The 26,157-nt window shown below is 58.4% G+C and overlaps 1 protein-coding gene across 2 annotated transcripts in view; it reads right to left on the reverse strand.

The window, feature by feature from the left end:
• Window positions 1-24,093, reverse strand: part of PPP2R2D (protein phosphatase 2 regulatory subunit Bdelta) — a 37,951-nt gene extending 13,858 nt beyond the window's left edge. The window contains exons 1-3 of one of the 2 annotated variants that reach the window (XM_051830098.2): window positions 23,190-23,326; window positions 23,014-23,106; window positions 3,718-3,815 (exon numbers count right to left, since the gene is read on the reverse strand). In XM_051830098.2, coding sequence (XP_051686058.1) covers window positions 3,718-3,815; window positions 23,014-23,106; window positions 23,190-23,196 — 198 coding nt within the window. In that variant the 5' untranslated portion in view covers window positions 23,197-23,326. Of the gene's footprint in view, window positions 1-3,717; window positions 3,816-23,013; window positions 23,107-23,189; window positions 23,327-23,787 lie in introns of those variants that run through there. The other variant, XM_070057070.1, reaches the window with a different exon arrangement.
• Window positions 24,094-26,157: the final 2,064 nt, after the last annotated feature.

Consider the following 26,157-nt stretch of genomic DNA (forward strand, 5'->3'; position numbering starts at 1 on the left):
CCCTGCTCATGCACGCCCTGGGAGGCAGCGGTGCCGCCACCCTCACGGGACCTGGACTGAGTGCTGGACTCTGGCTTCGGGGGGCCCGGCTCTGGCTGCTGGGAGGTGGGGAATGAGCCAGTAAATGAAGATCTCTCTCTCTCCATTTCTCTCTCTGCCTTTCAAGTAAAAGGAAAATAAAACTTATATGTATGTACAAATATATAAAAAACCCTTGCTAACTTGCGTGCTCGCCGAGAGCAGCGAGCGGGAGCGCTGTGGAGGGCGCTGGTGACGCTCCCAGGCGTTTCTCTGCGGACTCTCCCCGCTCTCCTCACAAGCACACGTGTCCTTTGGCTCCTCACGAAGGCCAGCAAGAAAAATGCCCTGAGCACCGCCACGTCTGCAGCCACGGCCTCTGCGCTCGCCGGCCTCTCCTGTGGCGACTGCTCCACTTGCATCTCCAGGCGGGCGCGATGCCTGAAGACACGCTTCAGTTCCAGCCACACCTGTGCCAGACGTCCACCGAAAGCTCTGGCCCTGTCCCAGCTGTGTCGGCGCAGGCGCTCCGGCAGCCAGAGCAGAAACTGGATCTCTCGGCCAGAATCGTGGGAGCTGAGCCAGCTGAGGTGCCTGTGGCATCAGCCACTGCTTCTGCTGTTGGTGACTGGTTCTCGTCAGGTAGGGCACCAACAAGGAGAACGTACCCCACGCAAACAGACGTGGGGGTGGCACCTTTGCACCTCGGCCCCCCTTTTTAAATTTTTATTTAGTTTTTTTTTTTTTTGGACAGGCAGAGTGGACAGTGAGAGTGAGAGAGAGAGAGAGAGAGAGAGAGAGAAAGGTCTTCCTTTTCTGTTTATTCACCCCTCAGTGGCCGCTGCGGCCGGCGCACCACGCCAATCCGATGGCAGGAGCCAGGTGCTTCTCCTGGTCTCCCATGGGGTGCAGGGCCCAAGCACTTGGGCCATCCTCCACTGCACTCCCGGGCCACAGCAGAGAGCTGGCCTGGAAGAGGGGCAACTGGGACAGAATCTGGCGCCCCGACTGGGACTAGAACCCGGGGTGCCGGCGCCACAGGCGGAGGATTAGCCTATTGAGCCACGGTGCCGGCCAATCTCAGCCCTTTTTAAAAATGAGTTACCCACTTGTAAACTGCTCAGTTCTTTGAGGCACAGTCCTATTAACTTTGTGAAGCATCAAAGATTTCCTCACTCTTCCTTCCAAGTCTCATAATCTGATGTTCCACAAATTTCTCGCTCCAGTTCAGCAGACTCCGCGCTGCCATGGCAGGGCTCTTCTTCAAACGGCTGCCACAGCCTTCCTGGGGCCTCGCACCAGGGCCGGTTCAGACAGCTCATAACAAGTCAGCACGAGCTTACTTCGAAATTCTTGCATAGCTCCTTTCATACTACGTATTTTCCATGAACGCCTTGAAGACCCCTTGTATACCACCTTCAGTAACGAGTCGCCAGGACAGGAGAGCGGGGGAGAGGCCCAGGGGACACCATCTGTCTCGTCTCCTTCCGTAAAGGAGCCGGGCTGGGTGCTGGAGTCACCTCGGAACAGTCTGAAGGGAAATGTTAACTATGTCATTGAAACACAGACATCAAAATTTAATTCTTGCTCTATAATCAGGATCTGACAAGCTTACATTGTAGCACTTAGGATGTGTGCCAAAGAAACTGAATTACACAAGTAAACCTCTACATCTAGAATGGTGTTTCCCCGAATGAGGGTAAACATCATTACGACGTCCACCTCTCCAAGGACTGACGGTGGACGGGCTGCACGTTCCTTGTCTCTAGGACGGGGCTGCTCCCCTCTCAGCCAAGTACAGCGCGCCACAGAGGAAAACGAAGCTATTCCAAACAAGTCTGTGCCATCAAGCCAGTCCTACGCCCAAGACAGCAGCCACCAGAGCCAGCAGAGGAAGTGCTGAGGTCAAAGTCGGCCTGGGCAGCCTGCACTGGCTGCCCAGCCCAGGCCCAGGCCCACCCGTCTCCCGCGACGCCCGCCTGCCACCTCCACCAGACGCCCACGCCCTGGCGCTCCCTTGGCCTCCAGCAGCAGCAGCAGGTGTCGCAGGGGAGAACGCTGGGACCGTGGCCGCACTGCAAGCTGCGAGCCTGAGGTGCGGGGAGAGGACGCCAAACACAAGGGGAGAAGGTGGACAGATCTTCCTGTCCCTGCACACGCGTCCTTGGCCACGCTGGCTTCTGCTCCAACCTCGTCCTGCAGCGTGGCGGGGACGCCCATCTCAGTGCCCCGACGCACAAGGAGATGGCAGGGCACCGCCAGCAGCAAGCCCCCGAGCCTCAGGCTGCGCGGCCCACGGTGCTCATTTCTCCTCTGGCCGACGCGCCTCAATCTGGGTTGGTGGCCATTGGAGGGCTGTGGTGCTGCGACCCCGCCAGCAGCCCCCTGGGAGTGTGGGAGCCACATGGCTGCACGTCAGCCATGCTGGGAAAACGCAGGTCCCCAGAAAACACCCAACACACAGACCACATGACACACAGCTGTGGTCACTAAAACAGGACGGCCACGGTGGAAATCAAGCTGCCCAGGGTTTATCAGGTTGTAGTCGATCAGGTTTATCAAAGTGAACTTCAGGGACCTGTCCTACACAAATGTCACCTCACACAATGACTTCCCACATCGTAATCCTTAAAACTCTGCAATACCCAGTCTGTCTCAGAACAAGATCACAGTCTTAGCAATGGAGTCATCTCCCCAAGGATGTCTCTGTGGGAAGTCTGACACGTGGACAGCTGTGACTCGGCAATCTCAGAGCAGTGCTGGGGGAGACCTCCAGGGCGGAAGAGCTCAAACCCACGCACCTGTCACATACGGGGTTTATAAAGATGAATGACAGCCATCACTCATGAGAGAAGGTCTCACCATCCCAAAAGAGGCCTTTGAAACCATCTCTCCTCACACAGACACGATCACAACCTAAGTTGCAACACATGTGTTCCAATGACACCTGTCAGCACATCAGCCCCGGGCCCGGGGTCCTATGTTACAGGGGCCACAAGGCCCCTCAGGGGCAGGGCCGGCACGTTCTGCGCACACAGGCGTCACGGCAAGGGGCAGGGCCCCTCCCCCAAGCAGTCTCACCACGAATCTGGACTAGAACTGAGAGGTGAGAGAGGCCGAGCGTCTGGACCTGCTCGGGAGAGGCAAGCGCCGCACTGCAGGGGCCCGGCGCAGCAGGTGCGGCCGTGGCTCCTCCTCCACCACCGAGAGCGCGGCTGGACGAGGCCCAGCAGAAACCAAGGGGGCGAGGAGGCCTGGTCCTGCTCTCCATTCTCTTCACGGGATGAAACTCCCCGGTGCTGTCAAGCTGTGTCTGGGGCCCCTCCCGAATTACAGTGGACCCTCCCAGGGGCGTGAAGGACTGGAGCTCTCGGCACTCTGAGCGCGAGACGGCCACGGCCCCACCCCCTCGTCCATCCGTGCTGGAACTGTCTCCCCCGGGGCTGGGCGGCACCAGCCACCCCTCTCTGCTCCCTGCCTAACGGTGTTTGGAACTCACAGCCGCAGGAGGGCAGCGGAAACAGCCTCGCTCGCGCACATCCCTGAGCCGGATGAGCCGACTCCCCAAGGAAGACCCGACACGGCTAACGTGGGGTAACTGGAGACGCGACTGACAGTGGGGAAGCAGAGCCGGGCCCTCCCTGTGAGCGCCACGAGCAAGGACCTGCGCCGTGGCCCTGTGGGTGGGAAGTTACTGACCTCTTGTTCCCGCTGAAAAATAACCACTCTGCCGCCCTTGTCTCCTGTTGCAAGAAGGTCTCCCGAGCAGTTAAACTCAACGGTTGAAATGATGTCAGCTGTCAACAGAATACAGAAGCAGTTCACCAGATTATGCTTGTGGGAGGAGTCACAATGAGCATCAAAAATCAACACCAACAACAAGAAGAAAGGTACACACACACATAAAACCTTCTCCCCAGATAAAGCGAAACGTTCAACGGCAAACTTGGGATCACCACGCGGCCACTCCGGGACCAGTGCAGAGCCCTGCACACAGCAGAGGTGAGGCGTCACTCTCCGCCCAGTGTGCGGTGCCCTGGTGCTGGGCTTATCTGGACCAGGGAGACGCCCAGGTGCGCCAGGAAGGTGGGCCCCAAAGTCCCCCTGCTGCCGGGCACGCAGCGCGGGAAGTCAGGAGCTGGTACACACAAACTACAACAGCTGGGTGACCGAGTGGCAGTGATCTCCTAGGAAGAAAAGGCCCAAAGACCCAACTGCTCCGGGAACACCCCCGAGAGTGGCCACGCCAGAACGCAGCTCCTAAAGGGCTGAGCCAACAAGAAATGAGTTTGTGAGGCAGTTGGCGTGCATCAGGTGAGCTGCCACTTGGGACGTTTGCATCCCCCCCACGAGAACCCGGTTTCAGACCCCGCTTCCTGCTGAACGCACGCCCTGAGAGGCCGCGGCGACGGCTCAGGTACTTGGGTCCCTGCCACCCATGCGGGAGACCTGGTGGAGCTCTGGGCTCCTGGCTCTGGCCTGACCCAGCTGTTGTGGGCATCTGGGGAGTGAACTGGGGATACAGAATCTCTCTCCATCTATCTCTTTCAAATAAAAGGAAAATCAATAAAAATTAAAAAAAAAAATCCTGCCAACGTTCGCAGGATGGCATCCACACTGCCGTTTCCATCCCTGGATTCCACTTTCTGGGGTTTCTTTGCTTTGCTTTCTTAAAAAACAACTTGTCTTATGTTCACGGCTTTTAAAAAAGGCTTTATTTGGCCGGCGCCGTGGCTCAATAGGCTAATCCTCCACCTTGCGGCGCCGGCACACCGGGTTCTAGTCCCGGTCAGGGCGCCGGATTCTGTCCCGGTTGCCCCTCTTCCAGGCCAGCTCTCTGCTATAGCCAGGGAGTGCAGTGGAGGATGGCCCAGGTGCTTGGGCCCTGCACCCCATGGGAGACCAGGAAAAGCACCTGGATCCTGGCTCCTGCCATCGGATCAGCGCGGTGCGCCGGCTGCAGCGGCGGCCATTGGAGGGTGAACCAACGGCAAAAGGAAGACCTTTCTCTCTGTCTCTCTCTCTCACTGTCCACTCTGCCTGTCAAAAACTAAAAAAAAAAAAAAAAAAAAAAAAGGCTTTATTTATTTATTTACTTATTTTTTTGTGTTAAATAAGGTCTATTGTTAATTTTATTGCATATAGTCTATAAGATGCAACTTTATTGTGCCTTTCCAAACAGGATACATTTCTTAAAAAAAAGTGATCAAAATTTTCCATACATATAGCTCTATATGATGGACTACAGTGCAACACTATTCTTGCTACATAATTATAGAAGTACCATTGAACCCAAGAACACAGGGTAAGCCAAAGAAATACAACCCTCAGCCATCTGAACAAGATGACTGGGTGAAACCCTTTAGTGTGAGTGTAAAAACCACGGAAGCAGCAAGCAACACATGCACACGGCTGTCAGGGGCAAAACACAGCCAACACCTGCTGTGCGCGAGACACAGGCGGGGGTCACGGTGAACTCTGACACACGCACGCCCTCGCGCTCCAGTTTCTTCTCCTGCTTCCCTCCCACCCCTTCCCAAGACCAGGCACTCTTAGTGAACCCCTTATTCACTTATTCATGTATCTGAAAGGCAGAGCTATCAAGAGGGAAAGTCAAGAGTAAGTTTCTACTTGCTGGTTCACTCCCCAAAAGGCTGCAATGGTCAGGGCTGAACCAGACTGAAGCCAAGAACCAGGAGCGGCATCCGGGTCTCCCTCACAGGTGGAGGGACTCACGCTCCTGGGCCACCTCCTGCTGCCCCCCAGGTGCGTCAGCAGGCGCTGCACTGCACGGGGAGCAGCCGGGACTTGAACCAGGGTACCAATACGGATGCTGGTGTTGCAAGCGGTGACTTACTCACTGTGCCACGATGCTGGCCCTTTCTTTAAAGAAATCCTCAGACTCGGGGAAAAGATCATGCTCCTTCTTATTAGAAGCATCACTCCTAAATTACTCAAAATAACATAATTTGCTTAAATGAAACTAAAATATGATATACTGGATTAAAAGCAGCTAAATCTATGTCACTATGCCCAGAGGACGTATGGTATTACATGATTAATGGTATTCCAGCTCTGTCCGTGATTTCCAAACTTAATTAAGATGGACTAAATCTGAAAAGAGAACGCCCCTGACTGCCAGTGCGGAGACGCAATTTCATGACGCTGTGTAACTCTGCAGGAACGTAAGATGGCGCAGCCTCAGCAGAGCTTGGCAAGCCCTAAAACCAAAACCAACAGGTGTGCTAACACCAGCGGCATCAAGTGATCAACATCTATTTCATTATATGCACACACACACACACACACACACAACACCAGACTTGTGCTGAATTCACAAGCATGGTCGTGACAGACACTCAGGAGGGTATTTCACAATCACTCTGCACTTCATGAAGATTCCACTCCTGCCTAGGAGTGTGGAGCTCCTACTCACAGCACAGCCTGGTGCCCTCGGGCTGTCTCACGGTGGCACCGGTCTCTTCTCAGTCAGAGACAAGCTCCACCATGACGGCTCTCTGGTGCTATGCTTGTCTGTCTGGTGGCTGCACAAAGTCCCTGCCAAGTGCTTACATGTCCATCAATCCCATGCCGCAAGCCCACACAGCCCACAGCAGACCCCAGTCGTCCCCCGCCGCTAAGGCAGAGGTCAGAGGAGGCCAGAAGCTGTGTGTGAAGCAGCTTCCACCCGTGGAGCTTGAGGGTGAGGATCAGGGACCCTCGTGGTCCACATGCACGTGGCTGCCCAGGTCTCCTCGGCCCCGGGCGACAGCGCTGGGCACTGGCACACAGGAGCAGGTCTGCTTGCTGAGCCATAGCTGGTGGGGTGGGAGCAAGCGGCTACTCCCCTTCTCGTCCCTCGAAGATGCCAGGCGCTCAGCACTCACCACCCCCAGGGTCCTCTCTGCACTGCCAGAGCCCGAGAGGAGAGGTTTCCATACTCAGACCTGTGCCCCGGCCCCCAAGGGCAGCCTAGTGAACTTCCCAGCTGCTCACAACTGACGGTGTGGCTTCCTCTGTAAGGCGGCCAGTCTAACCAACAGCTCCTGTGTCAGACGGAGACGGGGACAGCACACCCGGCACGCATCAGTGCCACAGCTCACGTCCTCAAGGAGCTTCTCCAGCAGGCCACAACCCAAGTCACGGGCAGCCCTCAGGACAGGCCCAGGAGCGGGGCGACTGTCACCTGACAGGGAGGGGCAGGACGCGCTCTGGCGGCCCCCCAGGCCTGTCTTGGCGCCTGCACCCAACAAAGCTTCTGGAAGGCAGGCAGCAGGCGGAGAGAAGGAGAAGGGAGGAGGTCCAACTGGAGGTTCAAAGGGCGCCAACCTCAAGACCCTTTCTGAGTAGAACAGAAAGAGACAGACAGGAAAAGACAGGCAGGGGTGGGTTTCGGCGGCCAATCACCAGTTCACAAGTCCCAGCGGGACACAGAGGGGGGGAAGGAGGCGGCAGCACAGCACTGGGGCCCAGGCTGGCAGCTCTGCGAGGACCAGCGCCCTCCATGGACAGAGCCAGGCCCGGGGAGTCTGCACTCCAGTGGTGGAAGGAGGCCGGGGTGTGTCTCAGCCGAGGAAGCGGTGAGCAGGCCACACTCGGGGTGCAGAAGCCTGGATGGCAGCCCAGCCGTCTCCAACGCTCCAAAGCACCGCAACCCGCACCCGGCACACCACACCGAGCAAACGCTCAGTTCAGTCTCAGGAATGAGTTGTTTTTTTTTTTTATTATTGGTTTTAAAGTCAGAGTTACACAGAGAGAAGGAGAGGCAGAGAGAGAGGTCTTCCATCTGCTGGTTCACTCCCTAGATGGCCGCAACAGCCGGAACTGCACTGATCCGAAGCCAGGAACCAGGAACTTCCTCTGGGTCTCCCATGGGGTGCAGGGCCCAAGCACTTGGGCCATCCTCCACTGCTTTCCCAGGCCACAGCAGAGAGCTGGACTGGAAGAGGAGCAACCGAGACTCGAACCCATGCCCATATGGGATGCCGACACTGCAGGCGGCAGCCCCACCCACTACGCCACAGCGCCAGCTCCTAGGAACGAGTAAATGTAGTTTCAGACAGACAAGGAGCCAAAGCAAACAAAATTTTCTCAGGAAACCACAGAAGATGCTGTTTGGCAAAACCAGAGGGAAAAAAACAAGAAAGGCAGATCAGGGATCTGAGCTCCGAAGGCGAGGGGAGTCCCAGGGCAGGAACCGCCGGGCTGGAGCAGCCCTGAAACCCGGACAGTCATGGGCTGCAGAGGCGCACACACTGGGGTTCAGTCAACTCGAGTGAGGTAATAACCACCTGTAACGGCATTCTCCCCCCCCTTTAAAAAAATCAGTGAGAGAGAGAGAGAGACCCTGAGAGTGGCTACTTCCCGACCCACTCTCCAAACACCCTCAACAGCAGGCCTGGGAGCTGATGGGAACTCAAGCCCGGTCCTCCATGGTACGGGGTCACCTGCACGCCCACAGCAGGCCCAGGATGTGCATCAGCAGGACGCTGGAGCTGGGAACCAGGGGCTGAAGGAGAGTGTCGCTCCCCCTCTTCGTGGAGGAACGACACCAAACCCTGCCTAGGCTTCATATCCGAGTCACGGCACCATTATGTCGCTCCCCCTCTTCGTGGAGGAACGACACAGGACCCTGCGCTGTTCTTTCGTCTGCTCGGCCCTCCCCGGGTTTGCTGCTGGTTCTTCCCGGGTTGGCTACTATCCCTTCCACCTCCGTGGAAGGGCAGTTCCCCCTGGCCACATTCCCCACTTCCGCAGGGGAGCGGCACACCGTCGGCCGGCTCTTCTCAGGGGCTGCACAGGTGTTCCCCTTAGATGTTCCTCTTAGATGTTCCTGGTGCATGCCGTCTCTCTCCTCCTTTATAGTCCTCCTCCGCCAATCCTAACTCGGCTGCCCACACGCCGAGTACGCTGCTCTCCTCCAATCAGGAGCAAGTCCTACAGTTTATTAGCTGAACTGGAGGCAGCTGTGTAGAAGCTGTTTTCTTCTCTCCCAGCGCCATATTGTGGGAGAGCAGATGCATAGAATAAGTCTTAATTCCAGTAACTCAGTCCAGTCCGGATTGCTCCCCACAGAGAGGACAGGAAAAAGCTAAGTTTTCTCAGGCACCTGACAGGAAGTCCTTATTTACAAACAGGGGCTTCTCAGGACGCTTCAGGGCTGGGGGTGTCAGGCAACTGGGGCAGAGGTGGCTTTACAGGGCATGACTGCGGCCGGCGCCGTGGTGCAGGTCAGTCCTCCGCCTGCAGTGCCAGCATCCCATATGGGTGCCGGTTGTAGTCCCAGCTGTTCCTCTTCCAATCCAGCTCTCTGCTGTGGCCTGGGAAAGCAGTGGAAGATGGCCAAGTCCTTGGGCCCCTGTATCCACATGGGAGACCGGGAAGAAGCTCCTGGCTCCTGGCTTCGGATCAGTGCAGCTCCGGCCGTTGTGGCCATTTGGGAGTGAACCAATGGATGGAGACCTTTCTCCCTGTCTCTAACTCTACCTCTCTAATAAATAAATAAAATCTTAAAAAAAATAAAGAAAGAAAGGGCAGGCCTGTCACGCCAGGAGAAGACAAGGAAGCGCAGAGCAGGGGAAGGAGGTCAAGGGGATCTTCAGAGGTGGTGGCATTCAGTCACGCAGCAACACGGCACCAGCACCAGGGCAGCCCCTCTGGGGGCCGGGTGCTCGTGGAGAAGGGGCCTTCTGTGTCCACGCGTGCAGCTACTTCTTCCTGGAAGCAGAGATCACCGTGGGGGCAGCACACAGGGTGACCCCTCTGGGGGAATGCAGACTGCCCGCCAGCATCAACGCCCACGGGACTGGGCAGCCGTCATCTTCATTCTACAAACAAGTGACTGCTGTGCCAGCCAGCGCTCTGGGGAAAGGAGGAGAAGACGAAGTCCCCGACTCTGGAGTGTAAAACGGGCCGCTTGCTCTGGCTGCTCGGGGGCTCGGGTGTGGGCTGGGAGGAGGAAGAGAGCGGTAGAGACCGCGAGTGCGAGCAGAGGCGAGTGCCTGTGTCCGACCGTGTCTGGACATCTCTGGCAGGACACCCGGGACCAGGCGACCATAAGGACCGAGGCTTACTTCTCAAGGCCGGGAAGTGCAAGACCAAGGTGTGGCCTCTGGGGTGTCCTTTGAGAGAGGGATGAGACCCCTCCCATGATCCCTCATGACCCACACGCCTGCCTGCACCCTTGCACTGGCAACTAAGTTCACAGCACGTGAGTTCTGGGACCCAGGTCAAGCCCACAGCACCACACAAGAGCTTTGGGGCAGTGCAGGCGGCACACAGAGAGGCAGACACCTCGGGGGTCTGAGACCAAACTTGGAGCCGCACAGCTGGCGAGGACAAGGCTGTCCGGGACAAAGTGGGATGGCCACTCACTCAGCAGATGAGGAAGCCACCAAGCGGGGGAGGCAGACACAGGCAGGTGTTTACTCCTGCACTCTTCCCGGCACTGGGTTTTCAGAACAACACAAGTGCGGTGCTGGACTTCTCTCCCCGCTCAGTGCTTGCTGCCAGCGCCCATCCGTCACAGCTGCGCCAGGCCCCGTCCTGCCCTGGTGCCCAACCTCCACAGGGCGGTGAAGACTGCCACACCCATGCCCGACCATAACCAACCTCGTCACCAGACACCAAGACACGGAACCTACACAACTCATCACCTACACCAGGGCTGGGAGCCTATTTTCTGCCAAGGGCCCCTTGGATGTTAACATCACTCGTGGCTCCACAGAATTATCAACTGTAGATTTACTGAATTTCCAGTCCTGCCTGTGGCTGCCTTGGCAGGCCCAGACCAGGTGATGTCAGGTCAGACATCCCACCCCGGCCTACAGTTACACAGTTGGCACGGGACCACGGCCCACACAAACGCTACTCTGCTGACCAAATGAGCCTTCAGGACTCAGGGGCTGGCGTTCTGCACATTCCTCACGAGACCCCTACCCCTTCCCAACAGCCTCCCCCTCACAACTGAGTTCATGGAGTGAGGAGGCTGTCCCAAGATGGAGCCACCTGCTCTGAGGGCAATGATCACCAGAAACAACGCCGCCTCCAGCTCTGAGGGCAAAGCAGGCAGAGCCCACACTGCGGAACACTCCCACCCTGACAGCAACCATCATCGCGGCGGGCACGTCACGGCTTAGGACGCCTGCGTCCCACACTGGACAGTCCCAGCCCAGTCCAACTTCAGCTAATGCACACCCTGGGGGTAGCAGGTATCAATCTACTAAAAATGGCAAAGCATCACTGAAATATTAAATATGACCTCAATAAATGAAAAAGCACCCACTATTCAAACCAGAGGACTTAACGTGAAGACGGCAACGTTCTCTAAGCCGATCCACAGCGTCAAGGTAGTACTCTCTCCATCAAAGTCCTAGCTGCCTTTTTTGGTGGTGGTGGGCGGGGCGGGGGGGGGAATTAGAGAGTTAATCAGAACAAGGCTGGAAGACTCATTTTTTTCCAAGATTTTATTTATTTGAAAGAGTTAGAGAGAGTGGAGAAGGGGAGGGGGGAGGGAGGGAGGGAGGGAGGCAGGTCTTCCATCTGATGGTTCACTCCCCAACTGGCTGGAACGGTCAGAGCTGAGCTGATCTGAAGCCAAGAGCCAGGAGCTTCTTCCAGGTCTCCCACATGGGTGCAGGATCCCAAGGACTTGGGCCACCCTCTGCTACTTTCCCAGGCACATTAGCAGGGAACTGGATCAGAAGTGGAGCAACCGGGACTCCAACCGGCACCCATATGGAGTGCCAGCACTTTAGGCCTGGACTTTAACTGGCTGCGCCACAGCACGGGCCCCATATTTCCTTTTTTTTTTTTTTAACTTATTTATGTATCTATTAAAAAGCAGAGAAATAGGGAGGGCAGTCTCCCATCTGCTGGTTCACTACCCACATGGTTGCAACAGCTAGGGCTGGGCCAGGTTGAAGCCAGGAGCCAGGAGCTCAATCTCATGTGGGTGACGGGCCCAAGCATCTGGGCATATTCTGCTGTGTTCCCAGGTGCGACAGCAGGGGCTGGGAACACCCAGGACTCAGACCACAACTCGGATGTGGGATGCCAGCACAGTAAGCAGTGGCTAACGCACTGCACCACAATGCCAACCCACCACTCTGACTTCCGATTTCCAAGCTTAGTGGACAGCTGCAGGACTCAAGAGGATGTGGTACTGGAGTAAGGGCAGTCAGATGGATGGACGGAAACCAGAATCCAGACATGCTGCACCTCTGGAAACCACCAAGACAATTCAAGGAGAAGAGATTTCAGCCAGTGGAGCCAGGCAGCTGAACACCCGCATGCAGACGGAGAGGGCTGCCCTCGCTCACACACGTGAGAATCACGGATAAACACGGCTTTCCCCAAGATAACTGAAGACGTGCTGGGTCAGCTTTTCATCACTGTAACGAAATGCCCGTGGAAACTATGTAAAAAAAGAAAAGGCTACTCAGCCCTCAGTTCTGGGAGTTCAAGTCTACCATGGGGTGGTCACACTGGCCTGGCCTCAGATGAAGGCGGCAAACGGCAAAGGCAGAGCAGGAGCAGGTGCCGAGGACCACACACAGAGCCAGGCAGCAGAGGGGCCTGGGGCCCAGACTCAGTCCTGTGCAATAAACCTCCTGGAGCACGCATCTCCAAGGGCCCAGGCTCCTTCCAGGAAGCCCCATCCCTCCAAGCCAAATCCATTCAGACTGCGGCCCCCTTGGTAAAACAGCACCCCCAGCAACACCAACCCACAAGCGCCAGGGATGTCCTGAGAGGAACGGGGCGTTCCCATGCCAGACAGGGCCACGGTACTGACCCAGAGAAACCAGGCCGCGTGGAAGATGGCCACACGCTGTAGGAAATGTCCAGGAGAGGCAGATCCACAGAGACCAGAGAGTGGGTCGTGGCTGCTAGGGGATGGAGGAAGGAGGGAGTGACTGCACGACAGCTGGTGCAGCTGAACCAACAGAAGGCGAGTCTTTGGCTAGTGTAACTCTGCCTCCACGAAGCTGCTAACCGAAGTCCACCATGAGGTCAACGCACCTTCACCTTTCATTCAAAGGGTCTCAACTTGCAATCTTTTAAAACTCTATTCAAAACCTGACAAAACTATTTTGTTTTTCCCAAGCAAAAACCTGCTGGGTAAAGCCGCCGCCTGCAGTGCCAGAGCCGGTTCCAGTCCCGGCTCTTCCACTTCCGATCCAGCTCTCTGCTATGGCCTGGGAAAGTAGCAGAAGATGGCCCAAGTCCTTGGGTCCCTGCACCCACGTGGGAGACCTGGAAGAAGCTCCTGGCTCTTGGCTTCAGATCAGTGCAGCTCCGGCCACTGCGGCCAGTTGGGGAGTGAACCAGCAGATGGAAGACCTCTTTCTGCCTCTATGTGTAACTCTTTCAAATAAATAAACATACATTAAAAAAAAAAAAAAATACCTGCTGTGGCCGGTGCTGTGGTGCAGTGGGTAAAGCTGCCGCCTGCGGTGCAGGCATCCTATGTGGGTGCTGGTTCGAGTCCCAGCTGCTCTACTTCCAATCCAGCTCTCTGCTATGCCCTGGGAAGGCGATACAAGATGGCCCAAGTCCTTGGGCCTCTGCACCCGCATGGGAGACCTGGAGGAGACTCCTGATAGGCCCAGAACCAGCCATTACAGCCAACTGGGGAGTGAACCAGAGGATGGAAGACCTCTCCATCTCTCTCTGTGTAACTCTGACTTTCAAATAAATAAAACAAATCTTTAAAAAATAAATAAAAATAAAAACATACCCTGCTATACTATATGTTTCCAAAAAATGTTATTTTAAACTTGTTTTTCTCTCTAAACCTAAAAGGCTGTACTACTCCAATCACGTGCACGAGGAGAGGAGGGTGGCCCAGGGAGTCAGTCCTGTGCTGGGGGCTGGCCAGTAACACCAGAGCCTATACCATTCCGTCTCAGAAGACTCCACAATGTGGGGAGCCACATTCAACCTCTGCCACGAAAGCTCATCAGAGATCTAATGATTTTTAAGGAAAATCTGATTTATACAAAACATCCATGCATTTCCTCCATGCCACAAAAATGAAAAAGTTTAAACAAAAGGTGACCCAGCTGAACACACGCCTGTGCTCCTGGCTGTGGTCTGGTGCAATCCCAGCCACTGCGACCTGGGGGAGGGCGTGCAGATGGAAGACATGGCCCCGTCCCCGCCTCCAACTCTCGACAATAAATAAAATACCCCCCCCCCCCAAGAAATCATTTCAGTAAATAAGACCGGTGAGCTTGGCAGTCTTATAAGCCAATCGGAGACTCTGCCAGCCTCCACACGAGTCAGCCTGACACAGCTGTCAGCACGCGTACTTACTGGGCACTCCAAAACTGACCACGCAACGCCTGGCCTGACACGGACTCCAGCCACACGGCACACTGCAGCAAGCCCGGTGTGTACTTTTTTTTTTTTTTTTTTAAGGTTTATTTGTTGGAAACATAGATTGAGGAGAGAGGGAGAATTTTCCACCTGATGATTTACTCCCCAAATGGTCCCAACAGTTCGGGCTGGGCCAGGCAGAAGCTCACGCCTGCTACCCTCCCAGGCACACTGGCAGGAAGCTGGACTGGAAGTGGAACAGCCACCGCTGGAACTGGCACACTGATATGGGATGCTGGTGTCCCAAGCAACAAGCTTAATCTGCTGTGCTAACACCAGTCTCTGATTTTTACTTTTTTTTTTTTTTAATTTATTTATTCATTTGAAAGGCAGAGTTACAGAGAGGCAGAGGCAGAGGGAGAGAGGTCTTCCATCTGCTGGTTCACTCCGCAGTTGGCCGCAATGGCTGGAGCTCCACTGATCTGAAGCCAGGAGCCAGGAGCTTCTTCCAGGTCTCCCACACAGGTGCAGGGGCCCAAGGACTTGGGCCATCTTCTGCTGCTTTCCCAGGCCACAGCAGAGAGCTGGATTGGAAAAGGAGCAGCCGGGACTCGAACTGGCACCCATATGGGATGCCAGCACTGTAGGCGGTGGCTTTACCCGTTACATGACGGTGCCCGCCCCAGATTTTTACTTTTTAAACGCATTCTGATCTTATTATTTCACATTCTCACTGTCCACAGTCAAGATCAGCATTTCACTTCACGCTCTGATTGGCGTCCTGGGTCCAGCACCCAGGCCTCACTCTGTCCTGAGCGGCTCCTGCTTCTCCCGTTCCAGCCCTGCCGCATTTGCTGCTCCTGTTCACGTCCACCCTTCCTCTGAGCTCGAGGGTCCTTGTCCAGAGATGTCCTCTGGCTCCTTCCAGAGCCCCCATCAAAATGGCAAATGACCAGTTCACCACTGTTTGGATCCCTTGCAGAGGAGGCTGGCGCAGAGTCCACCCAAGGCCCTGGTGGCTCCCTACTGGCCGTCAAAGCCCCGGCTTCCAGCTGCAGACAGATACACATAGCACAACGTCTCAGACTCAGTCAACCGGCAGGAACAGAGCGACAAGCGCTTCCTGCTCCACACAGAGCACACAAGAGAGGCCTCGGCACAAGGGGCTGTTAACGCTCTGCTCCCACCACGTTCCTGAACCTCCGGGTGGGCTGGCGGCGAGCCGGAGCGGTCCTGGGACTGCACGCGATCACACACACAGGCGAGAACAGACTTCTGGAAACACTGGACAAGACCAAGCGGGTGACCAAGGCACCAGGCAAATCACAAAGACAAGTAGATTCTTTTGAACTTTAAGCCAAGAGTAATTAACTATTAGGTAAGTACATTCAGGCATCACTAATCCAACTCCAAAATACACTGGAATGCATTTACTAATAGAGAAAAAATGTTTTTTAACTTAAAAATTACTTACTGTCATTTGATCAGAAAGGCAGAGAGACAGACGAGATTTTCCATCCACTAGATCACCCCCAACGCCCACCACAGCTGGGGGCTGGGCCAGGCCAAGGCCAGGAGCCCAGAACCCCATCCAGGACGCACCAGCAGGTAGCAGAGCCGTTTGAGTTTGGACAAAGGCACTTGGACATGGAACACAGGAGTCCCAAGAGGTGACTCAACCTCTGTGCTACACGCCCACCCTGAGAGTAAGATTCTAAAAAGTACACTCAATGATCACGAGCAAGCAACATAAACAACAAAAAAGTAGGTAAGAAACGTACTGACTCCTGCTTTAAAAAATCCTCCACCTGCGGCACCGGCATCCCATGTGGGCACCAGGTTCTAGTCCCAGTTGCTCCTCTTCCAGGCCAGCTCTCTGCTGTGGCCCGGGAGGGCAGTGGAAGATGGCCCAAGTGCTTGGGCCCTGCACCCCCGTGGGAGACCAGGAGGAAACACCTGGCTCCTGGTTTCAGATTGGTGTAGTTCCGGCCGTAGCGGCCATTTGGGGGGTGAACCAACGGAAGGAAGACCTTTCTCTCTGTCTCTCTCTCTCACTGTCTGTCAAATAAAAAATTCTCATCGAATTCTGCCATTCAATGAAATTAAACTCTTTCACACCTGCTACAACACGGCTGGACCCTGACAACAGCCTGCATCATTAAAGGGGCAGACACAGACCTCAGAAGACAGACAGACATGGCAGGCAGGGCTGGGGGCAGGGCATACACAGGGAGTTCCAGTGGGGGCCGCCATCTGCAAGGCCAGCATCCCATATGGGCACAGGTTCAAGGCCCAGCTGGTCCACTTCTGACCCAGCGATGGCCTGGGAAAGCAGTGGAAGAAGCCCCAAGTCCTTGGGGCCCTGCACCCGCGTGGGAGACCTGGGTGGCTCCTGGCTCTGGTCTGCCTCAGCCCTGGCCACTGCGGCCATCTGGGGAGTGATCCAGCAGACACAGGCGCGCTCTCTAACTCTGCCTTTTAAATAAATAAAAACTGCTTTAAAAACATTTAAAAGGAGGATTTATTGTTTAATGGGGACAAAGTTTTGTTGGGGAAAAAGGATGTGTTTTGGCCGCAGACAGCAGTGATGGTGGCAGACGCCATGTGGGATGCCACTGCACTGTCCTGCCCACACACCCCTGAATGACTAAAGTTAACTTTTTTTTTTAAGATTTTATTTATTAGCCGGCGCCGTGGCTCACTAGGCTAATAATCCTCTGCCTTGCGGTGCTGGCACACCGGGTTCTAGTCCTGGTTGGAGCACCGGATTCTGTCCCGGTTGCCCCTCTTCCAGGCCAGCTCTCTGCTGTGGCCAGGGAGTGCAGTGGAGGATGGCCCAAGTGCTTGGGCCCTGCACCCCATGGGAGACCAGGAAAAGCACCTGGCTCCTGGCATCGGATCAGCACGGTGCGCCGGCCGCAGCACACCGGCCGTGGCAGCCATTGGAGGGTGAACCAACGGCAAAGGAAGACCTTTCTCTCTGTCTCTCTCTCTCACTGTCCACTCTGCCTGTCAAAAAATAAACAAAATAAAAAAATTTTAAAAAAGATTTTACTTATTTATTTGACAGGTAGAGTTACAGTGAGAGGGAGAGACAGAGAGAAAGGTCTTCCATCCGCTGGTTCACTCTCCAAACAGCCACAATGGCCAGAGCTGTGCCGATCCAAAGCCAGGAGCCAAGAGCTTCTTCAGGGTCTCCCACGTGGGTGCAGGGGCCCAAGCACTTGGGTCATCTTTCACTGCTTTCCCAGGACATAGCAGAGAGCTGGATCAAAGAGGAGCAGCCAGGACTCAAATGGTTGCCCACATGGGATGCTGATGCTACAGAAGGATTAACCTATTGTGCCATAGCAATGACCCCTAAAATTATTTTTTTTTATTTGACAGATAGAGTTAAACAGTGAGAGAGAGAGACAGAGAGAAAGGTCTTCCCTCCGTTGGTTCACGCCCCAAATGGCTGCTACAGCCAGTGCTGCACCGATCTGAAGCCAGGATCCAGGTGCTTCCTCCCGGTCTCCCATGTGGGTGCAGGTGCCCAAGCACTTGGGCCACAGCAGAGAGCTGGACTGGAAGAGAAGCAACTGGGACTAGAACCCGGCGCCCATACGGGATGCCGGTGCCACAGGCGGAGGACTAACCTAGTGAGCCATGGCGCCGGCCCTAAAATTAGCGTTAAAGCCCACTGCTAGACTTCGAATCAGATCCAAACCTATGGCAGCCTGAGTGCAGCCCCTCAACCCCAGGCTGCTCTGGGGGAGGGCACAGACAGTCTCACCGCAGGGGCAGCTGGGCTCTCCCGTGTAGCCCCTGCCTGCCTGCCCAGACAAGAGTTCTGAGACCGAAGGGCTGCAGTTGGGGGCTCCATATGCTTTTGGTTTTTATGCCCCCAAAGGTAAACTTTCAACTGATCTTGAAGTGAGGACCTACACAGTGCCTTCTACGCAGGGACACGTTGTACCCTGAATGTTCCCTACGGGGCACAGGCAGGGAGGGGCATTGAGCCTAGCGATTAAGCCAAAATAATTTTAAAATCTTTCTCGCACAACTAGAAAGAAAATAAAAATGACGACAGGTTTGGTATTGAAATAGCTTAAATAGAAAGCCCGGATGTTGGCTGTGAGTGTGGGGAGGCTTCTGGGGAAGGTGTAAGTGGGCACCATCTTGGGGAGGGCGTTGGGCAACACTGACACTGTGCCCACTCTGCCTGCAGGCAGACGGGAGGGCCGGCACCGGGACAGTGGGTTACGTACCACTCGCCTCGCGACGCTAGCACCCCACACTGCAGTGCTATTCCTAGTCTAGGATACCCTACTTCCATCTAGCTAAGCCAGCGGATGCTGGCCCAAGCACCTGGGCTCCTGCCACCTATGTGGAAGACCAGGAGGGAGTTCCTGTCACCAGCCTGGCCCAGGACTGGCTGTGGCCATCTGGGGAGTGAACCAGCAGATGGGAAGATCTTTTTCTCTGTCGCTTTTCCTTTCAAAAACCAATCTTTAAAAAGTACACTATATAACCATGAAAAGCAAGCAACAGTAAGCTGAGGAGGCAGTTCAGTTAGAAGTATTTAAGTCTGGACTCTGCACTCAGAAAGCTCGGGTGGAAGTCCCGAGCCAGCAGCCGTGAGCTGACGCACCTTCCTGAGCAAGGCCCCGTGTTCTCGCCCATGGAGGGGCAGCATGGCAGCACGGCCACCGCAGAGGCTGTGCCAGATCCGGTGAGCTTGGCAGAAGGCAGGATCCCGGCCGGACCTCAGTCACAGAGCGACCTGAAGACAAGCTGCAGCACAGCGTCTGGGACAGGACTCCAGGTCACGCGGGACACAAGCCGATCCCACACAAAGTACACTTCAAAACACATAGGGATGAGTCCACGAAGACCATGTAAAAAGACCCACATGCTGGGCAGAGCAGACACCTGCGAGGAGGACCCCAGCACGGCCATGGATGCAGAAGGACTCTCGCCGCGTTCTCTCACACACCTGCACCGCCTCAACTCCCGTCTGCAGACTCCACTTCCGTACAGCAAACCCAGGGACGACCAGGAGCCGGTCAGCCCGAGACCCGCCAGCCCCGCCATGTTCCCTGCTGTCTTCACCATGCTGCCAGCGGCAGGGACCAGCGAACGCCATCGCGGGGCCAGACTGCTGGGGCCTGGGCACGTCCTGCCAGCAGGCGCCCACCCACGTGGAGGTGGCCTGAGTATAGGGAAAGAGAAAACCTCGCTTTGCTCAGGAGCGACCTCCACAAGCTGTGACACAGCAAGGAGGGACGCCTGCAGGAAAAGCACAGCCAAGCCATCAGCGTCACCTAGCGCCACCGAGCCGCCAGCGTCACCTAGCGCCACCCGAGCTGTCAGTATCCACCTAGCGCCACCGAGCCGTCGGCGTCCACCTAGCGCCACCCAAGCTATCAGCGTCCGCCTAGTGCCACCGAGCCGTCGGTGTCACCTCACGCCACTCCTTCGCCAGGACAATCCATCGTATTTGGGCATTCAGATTTTCCCATTTGACAGGAATTTTCCAGAAAATGAAGAAAGTGATCCTCACACTTCACAGGAAATAACCACGTGTGTTGCTGATGATAACATGCAAGCTCTCAGGAGAAAACTGGAATTCTGGGAGGCATGTACTTCTTGACCCTCGAATGACAGCTCCTGGCCGTGGCCTCCTCTGACGCCCTCAGGGGCAGCGACACAGAGTGCAGTTCCCTCGGGTCTTCCTCACCGAGGTGCGTCAGCACGGGGAGAGCAAGCAGCCCAGGGCACCCGTGTTTCCAGGTGACCAAGGGACACGGTCACCAAGCCACTCGCACAAGACCACGAAAGCTCAGGCAGGGCCTCCGATGCCCACACGCCTGGCGCCACAGTTCGCGGTCGAGGTTTCAGACTCGGAGCGGCAACGAGCCCGGACACAGCACCAGCCGCTGACGACGCTGAGGGAGAGGGCTGCGCCACTGCCCCTGGCTGCCCTACGGCGGCACCCGCGAGAGCACGCACGCCCGGTCTCCGGCGCTCGCTGCGGCACCACCCGGCTGCACTCACCTTCCCAACCTTCCTCTTGGGAAGAGCAGCCTTCGTTCCAAGTTTCAGGAAAACTCGCAGACCTTGTTTTAGAGGAATAAACATTCCAAGTCCTTCCAAGAGCAACAGGGCCTGCTCCGGGTTCTCAGCAGTCACAACGGCATTAAAGCCCCCCCGGGGGGGGGCTGGCACGGGGCGGCAGGTGCCACACCGAGTGCTCGGGCCTCATGCCCCCCCCCCCCCCCGCAGGCCCACCTGGGAGGCAGCAGGTGGCGGCTCAGGTAGTTGGTCCCTGTCTCACCTGGAGACGCAGGTGGAGATGCGGGCTCCTAGTCCCAGCCTGGCCCAGCCCAGCTGTTCTGGGCGTTTGGGGAGTGAACCAACAGACAGCAGTTCTGTCTCTGCCTTTCAAAATAAAAATTAATTACAGCATCAAGCCACAGCTACAGAGTCTGAGATGAAAAGGAACCAGCTGTGAGGAATCCACGTTACCCAACCCAGGTTCAGTGTGAGCTCCTCCCCATCTTCCTCTGAAGACCCGAGCTTCTCTCCAAGTGAGGGGGCCACGCGCTCTGCTCGCGACTCCTGGCAACGGCAGACAGGTGCTTCCGCTGCCCGGTGTCCGCTCACATCCGCCCTTCAGCTTCGAGAGTTACGGGCGAAACCGGGCAGTTCCAAAGGCACTGTCGTAAAATACAGACACAGACGCCGTGGCCTCCGTCTGCTGGTTACTCCACAAACGGCTGCAGCGGTCAGGGATGGGGCAGGTGGAGGCCAGGAGGCAGGCGCTCCATCCAGGTCAAGTCCTTGGGTGTCACCCGCGGCTCTGGGCCATCGGCAGGGAGAGATGGAAGCGTGAACAGCCGGGACCTGCACCAGCGCTCCTCCAGGTGACGCAGGCGTCGCGAGCAGCAGCCCGTGTCTCACGGTTCTCGGCGGGGTCTCTGATGCCGAGGCGGGGTGGCCACATCCCACAACGGCAGGCTCAGCACCAGCCGGAGGGCCCCTGAGGCAGCACAGCACACGCAGGCTCTGCAGCCAGGCGGCCCAGCACCCGCCAAGGTGCTCTTCCTCCTGTCTGGAACTAGGAAGAGGCGGCCCTCTCTCCACGGCCTGCGCGAAGATCGCATCAGCGCACAGGCCAAGGACCTGGGCATCTCTGGCACGCAACGGGCACTCAACGACCGGCAGCTTCATCCCCTCCGTGCTGGGTCCGCCACAAAGCGCAGCGGCCAGAGGTGACACCCGTGCTCCGCAGACAGAGAAGCTGAGGACGACGCTGCCACACGTGTGGTGGCTGCTGGACTGTGTTCCGAGGCAGGGAGCCGCGCACGAGCCGGACTGTGCACCGAGATGGGGAGCCGCGCACGAGCCGGACTGTGCACCGAGACGGGGAGCCGCGCACGAGCCGGACTGTGCACCGAGACGGGGAGCCGCGCACGAGCCGGACTGTGCACCGAGACGGGGAGCCGCGCACGAGCCGGACTGTGCACCGAGACGGGGAGCCGCGCACGAGCCGGACTGTGCACCGAGACGGGGAGCCGTGCACGAGCCGGACTGTGTTCCAAGACAGGGAGCCGCGCACGAGCCGGACTGTGCACCAAGACGGGGAGTCGCGCACGAGCCGGACTGTGCACTGAGACGGGGAGCCGCGCACAAGCCGGACTGTGCACCGAGACGGGGAGCCGCGCACGGCCGATCTGCACGGCAGCCCAACCTCCGCTGGAAGCCCCCAGGCGCTCCTGTGGGCGCCCCCTCCAGGGAGCAGCTCCCTCCACTTAAAGAATCACCCCAATCACCCCCCACAACACCCCACTCGCTGAGTGCCAGATGTCACCCAGTCGATGTCTGCATCAAGCACGCATTCCCAGGGCTGCTGGTTCTAAACACAAAGGTTTCGCCACTGTGCCCCCCATGACCTTCCATCCCCCCCACCCCCGCAGGACTGCAGGCCCCCACCCGGCCCCACCCGAGGTCAGGAGAGGACCCCAGCTGCCTTCTCCAGCGCAGGGCCGCCGCGGAGCTCTGCAGGGCTGGGCTGGACCAGAACGTGGAACTCACAGGCCGAGGGTCACCGTGCAACGCCCACCTCCCACGCGGGACCCAGTCCACACGCCTCCATCACAACCCGGGTGCTGGCGGCTCCGCTCAGCGCTCCAGGCATCCAAGCAAAGCAACGGCGTCCCCGCGGCCGCTGCGGGTCATCCCGCGGGCCGCAACAGCGCTGTGGACACTCAGGCATCGCCACTCAGACGCCGAGCGGCTCGCTTCAATGGGCGAGCGTGTCCGCCGGCGCCCAGAACCCGTCCGGTCAACGCAAACTTCAAGACAACGAGAAACGGGATCCCCGGGCGGGCGGGCGGGCAGCCGGTTCCGACCTCGCCCCGCGTCCGCTCCCCGGCTCCCCCGGCTCCCCCGGCCGCAGGGCGCGCGCCAGGGGCCAGGGCCCGCCCCGCAGCCCGCAGCGGGCCCCGGCCGAGGCCGGGCAGAACCCCGGGACCCCCAGCCCCACTCCCCGCGCCCGCTCGCCGCTCCGCCGTGACCTTGGGGGTCCGCAGACGCCCGGGGCCCCCGCGGCCACCGGGGCGGGACCCGGCCGCGGCCCACGCGGGGCACGGGCGCGGCCTCTGCCGCGGCGGGCGGGGACGCGGGCCTCACCTTCCGCCACGTCCTCGTCGATGGCCCCCTTGACCTGCGAGAAGCACCACTGGAAGTCGTTGCCGCCCGCGGGGCAGCCGCCGCCTCCGGCTCCTGCAAACACAGGGCGTCAGGTCGGCCCGGCCCCCGCCCGCCCCGCGCCCGCCCGGCCCCCGCCCGCGCGCGCGTGGGCTCACCCGCCATGGCAGCGGCGCGGGGACAGACCGCGGCGGACCAGGAGGCGCCTCCGCGCCGCCGCCCCGCGCTCAGCCCGGCCGCCGCCGCCGCCGCCGCCGCCGCCGCCGCCGCCGCCGCGCCGCCGGGGAGGGATTTTTTTTTCCCTTTTCAAAATGGCGCCCAATACCCGTCGCCCCGCTGAATGACGTCATCCCCCTCCGCCTCCTCGGCAGCCGCGGGCGGGGCGGGCCGCGGAGGCTGCCGGGGGCGCGCCGCCCGCCGACTGCGCTTGCGCGAGCTGCCCTGCCGCCAGGACCGACCCTACTGCGGGCCGGGAAGGGGGCGCCTCAAGGCGGCGGCATTAGGCCGAATCCGGGGGGTGCAGACAACGGTCTCGGCCCTCGGCCTGCCCGGCGGCTTCTGCGTGCCTGGCGTTGGCCGACGCGCTCCTGAGCATCAGCCGCTGCCATCCGTCCGCGTCTCTCCGGGTCCCGGGCGGGCCTCCCGGTCTGCCCCGCCCCCAGCCCACGCCCCGGCCAATGGGAGCGCGCGCCCTGCACGGCGCAACCAATCGAGCGTGCCCTCGGCGCGTTTGGGCGGGGCATGCAGGTGGCGCACCTGAGCGCACTGTCCGCGGGGCTTCCCTGGCGCGGCGCGGAGCCCCGGGAGGACCTCGCAAGCTGTTGATGGCTGCCCCTGCTCGCAGCTCCCTCGGAGCTCCCGGGGCCCCTGGGCCGCGTCGCTGTCCGTTTGTGGGAGCTGTTCTCGCGTGGGCTTCCGTGTCTGAGTTCGCAGCCGCTTTCCGGGGCGCCGCGCAGATGGCCAGCGCTGCTTGGTGCGGGGTCGTGGCGGAGTCGCCGTGAGAAGACCGAAGTCGGAGTTGTGCAGCGGGCGGCAGGGACCGCAGGATGGAGGGAGGCTGGGGGCGCGCGCGGCGTGGGGGAGGCCTAACGGGCTCGGGGGGTCACCGGGGCCACCACACTGGGATGGTGTGGGATGCATCAGGGGCACTGGGGGGTCGCCCCAGGGCACCGCGCTCCCCCAGCCCCCCTCCTGCCCGGCTCAGCCTCTCCCCAGGCCTACTAGAGCCGGGCACTGCTTCATCAAATGCGAGCTCAGCCCCGTGCTGTGCACCACTGGCTCTGTTGCCGCCAGAGGGGATTGGTTGTTTCAAAGGCCCCCGTCCCCATAAGGTGGGGAGGGGGAGACGGAGCACTGGGAAGTGGTTTTTGTTTGATTTTTGTTGTTGTTGTTTTTTGACAGGCAGAGTGGACAGTGAGAGAGAGACAGAGAAAGGTCTTCCTTTGCCGTTGCTTCACCCTCCAATGGCCGCCGCGGCCGGCGCACCGTGCTGATCTGATGGCAGGAGCCAGGTGCTTCTCCTGGTCTCCCATGGGGTGCAGGGCCCAAGCACTTGGGACATCCTCCACTGCCTTCCCGGGCCACAGCAGAGAGCTGGCCTGGAAGAGGGGCAACCGGGACAGAATCCGGCGCCCCGACTGGGACTAGAACCCCGTGTGCCGGCGCTGCAAGGTGGAGGATTAGCCTAGTGAGCCACGGCGCCGCCCCTGGGAAGTGGTCCTTGATGGCAGGTGAACGCCCAGTGGACGCCGGCTGCTGTCTGTGACCATCACAGGGCAGGAGCCCCACTGCCTGTCCCTGGGGCTTGGCTCCGTCTTAGATGATGACCTCCTACAGCCTTACCCGGCAACAGTGTCCCTAGACAGCGTCTCCTACACACCGCTTTCCTGGAGAACCCAGGAGTCCCGAAGCCGGCGAACCCGCTCCAGAAGGAGAGGTGGGGGCGAGCGGGGACCAGGGAGGACGCCTGGCCGGGTGCAGCAGGTTTGGAAGGCTGCGAGCGTGGCTTTAGCTCTGCACAGACGCGAGGTTCTCCTGGCGGTCCAGCTGTCCTTGCGTGAGTTCTGGTGGATGCGCCTCTCAGGGACCTGGCTGATTCTGCCTAAGAGAGCAGTGGCGTGGAGCTGTTTGCAGTATTTAATATCCCTTTAATGACTCTGCAATCATTGGTGATGCCTCTTTCTTGTGTAGAAATTTATGTCTTCCTACTTGTTTCCTTGGTTAGCCTGGCCACAAGTTTTATTGATCTTATTTAAAAAAAAAATTACAAAAACACAAGGCAGGCTTTGGTTTGTTGACGTCTTTCCCCACTGGTTTCCCATCTTCACTTTCATTTCTGCTCTAGCTTTTGCTGCTTTTAGCTTCACGTTGCTGGTCTCGCCGGTTTCCCGAGCTGGGAGTTCAGGTTCTCAGTTTTGGATCTATGCATGGACTCCCTCTAAGGACTGCTTTTCCAGCACCCCATGGCTGTTCTGTGGCTTCCCGTGGCGTTGGGCACCGTGAGTTGCCTGAAGATGGTTCACGGCGTGCGGGAGGACGCGTGGTTCTCCGTGGGGGCTCCTGCACACGGGACTTCCTGTGGACCCCGGCGGAGCCTGGCAGCTGGGCTGCGTGTCCAGCTGCAGCCCGCGTTTCATCTCCTGCATGTCAGGTCCAGGACGCTGTCCAGAGAAACAGGGCCTTGCAACCCACGCACTTGTGCCGCGTCCCCACGTGTCCCGCTGAGGTCACGCACTTCCCGGGCTGAGAGAAGGAGGCACGCGTGGCCTCCAGGTGGGGCCGGGACTCTCCTGGACACCAAAAAAGACCCTGGTGGGCGTGGTGGTGGGGGCAACCCAGGGCCTTCCCGCGTCCTGCTGGGTGCGCACGGATCACGCGGCCTTTGCAGTCTGCGGATTTTTAAGTTTTGTAGATTGGATTCCTACGATGTGGCACTGCAGTGCCACCAGCCGGGACGAAAGCATTGGAGGAGCGCGGCTCCGCGTGACCGTGGGCTCCCTGGAGGCGGCGGCCAGAGCCCCTGCCTTCTGCCCTCACCGCTTCACCGTCTCCCCTGCGCGGGCCTTTGGCGTTGAGCTGGCTCGCTCGCTCCTGTTCGCTCTTCCCCTCTCCTGAGCCTGCCCCCTC

The sequence above is a fragment of the Oryctolagus cuniculus genome, chromosome 15 (assembly GCF_964237555.1).
Source record: "Oryctolagus cuniculus chromosome 15, mOryCun1.1, whole genome shotgun sequence".
Lineage (NCBI taxonomy): Eukaryota > Metazoa > Chordata > Mammalia > Lagomorpha > Leporidae > Oryctolagus > Oryctolagus cuniculus.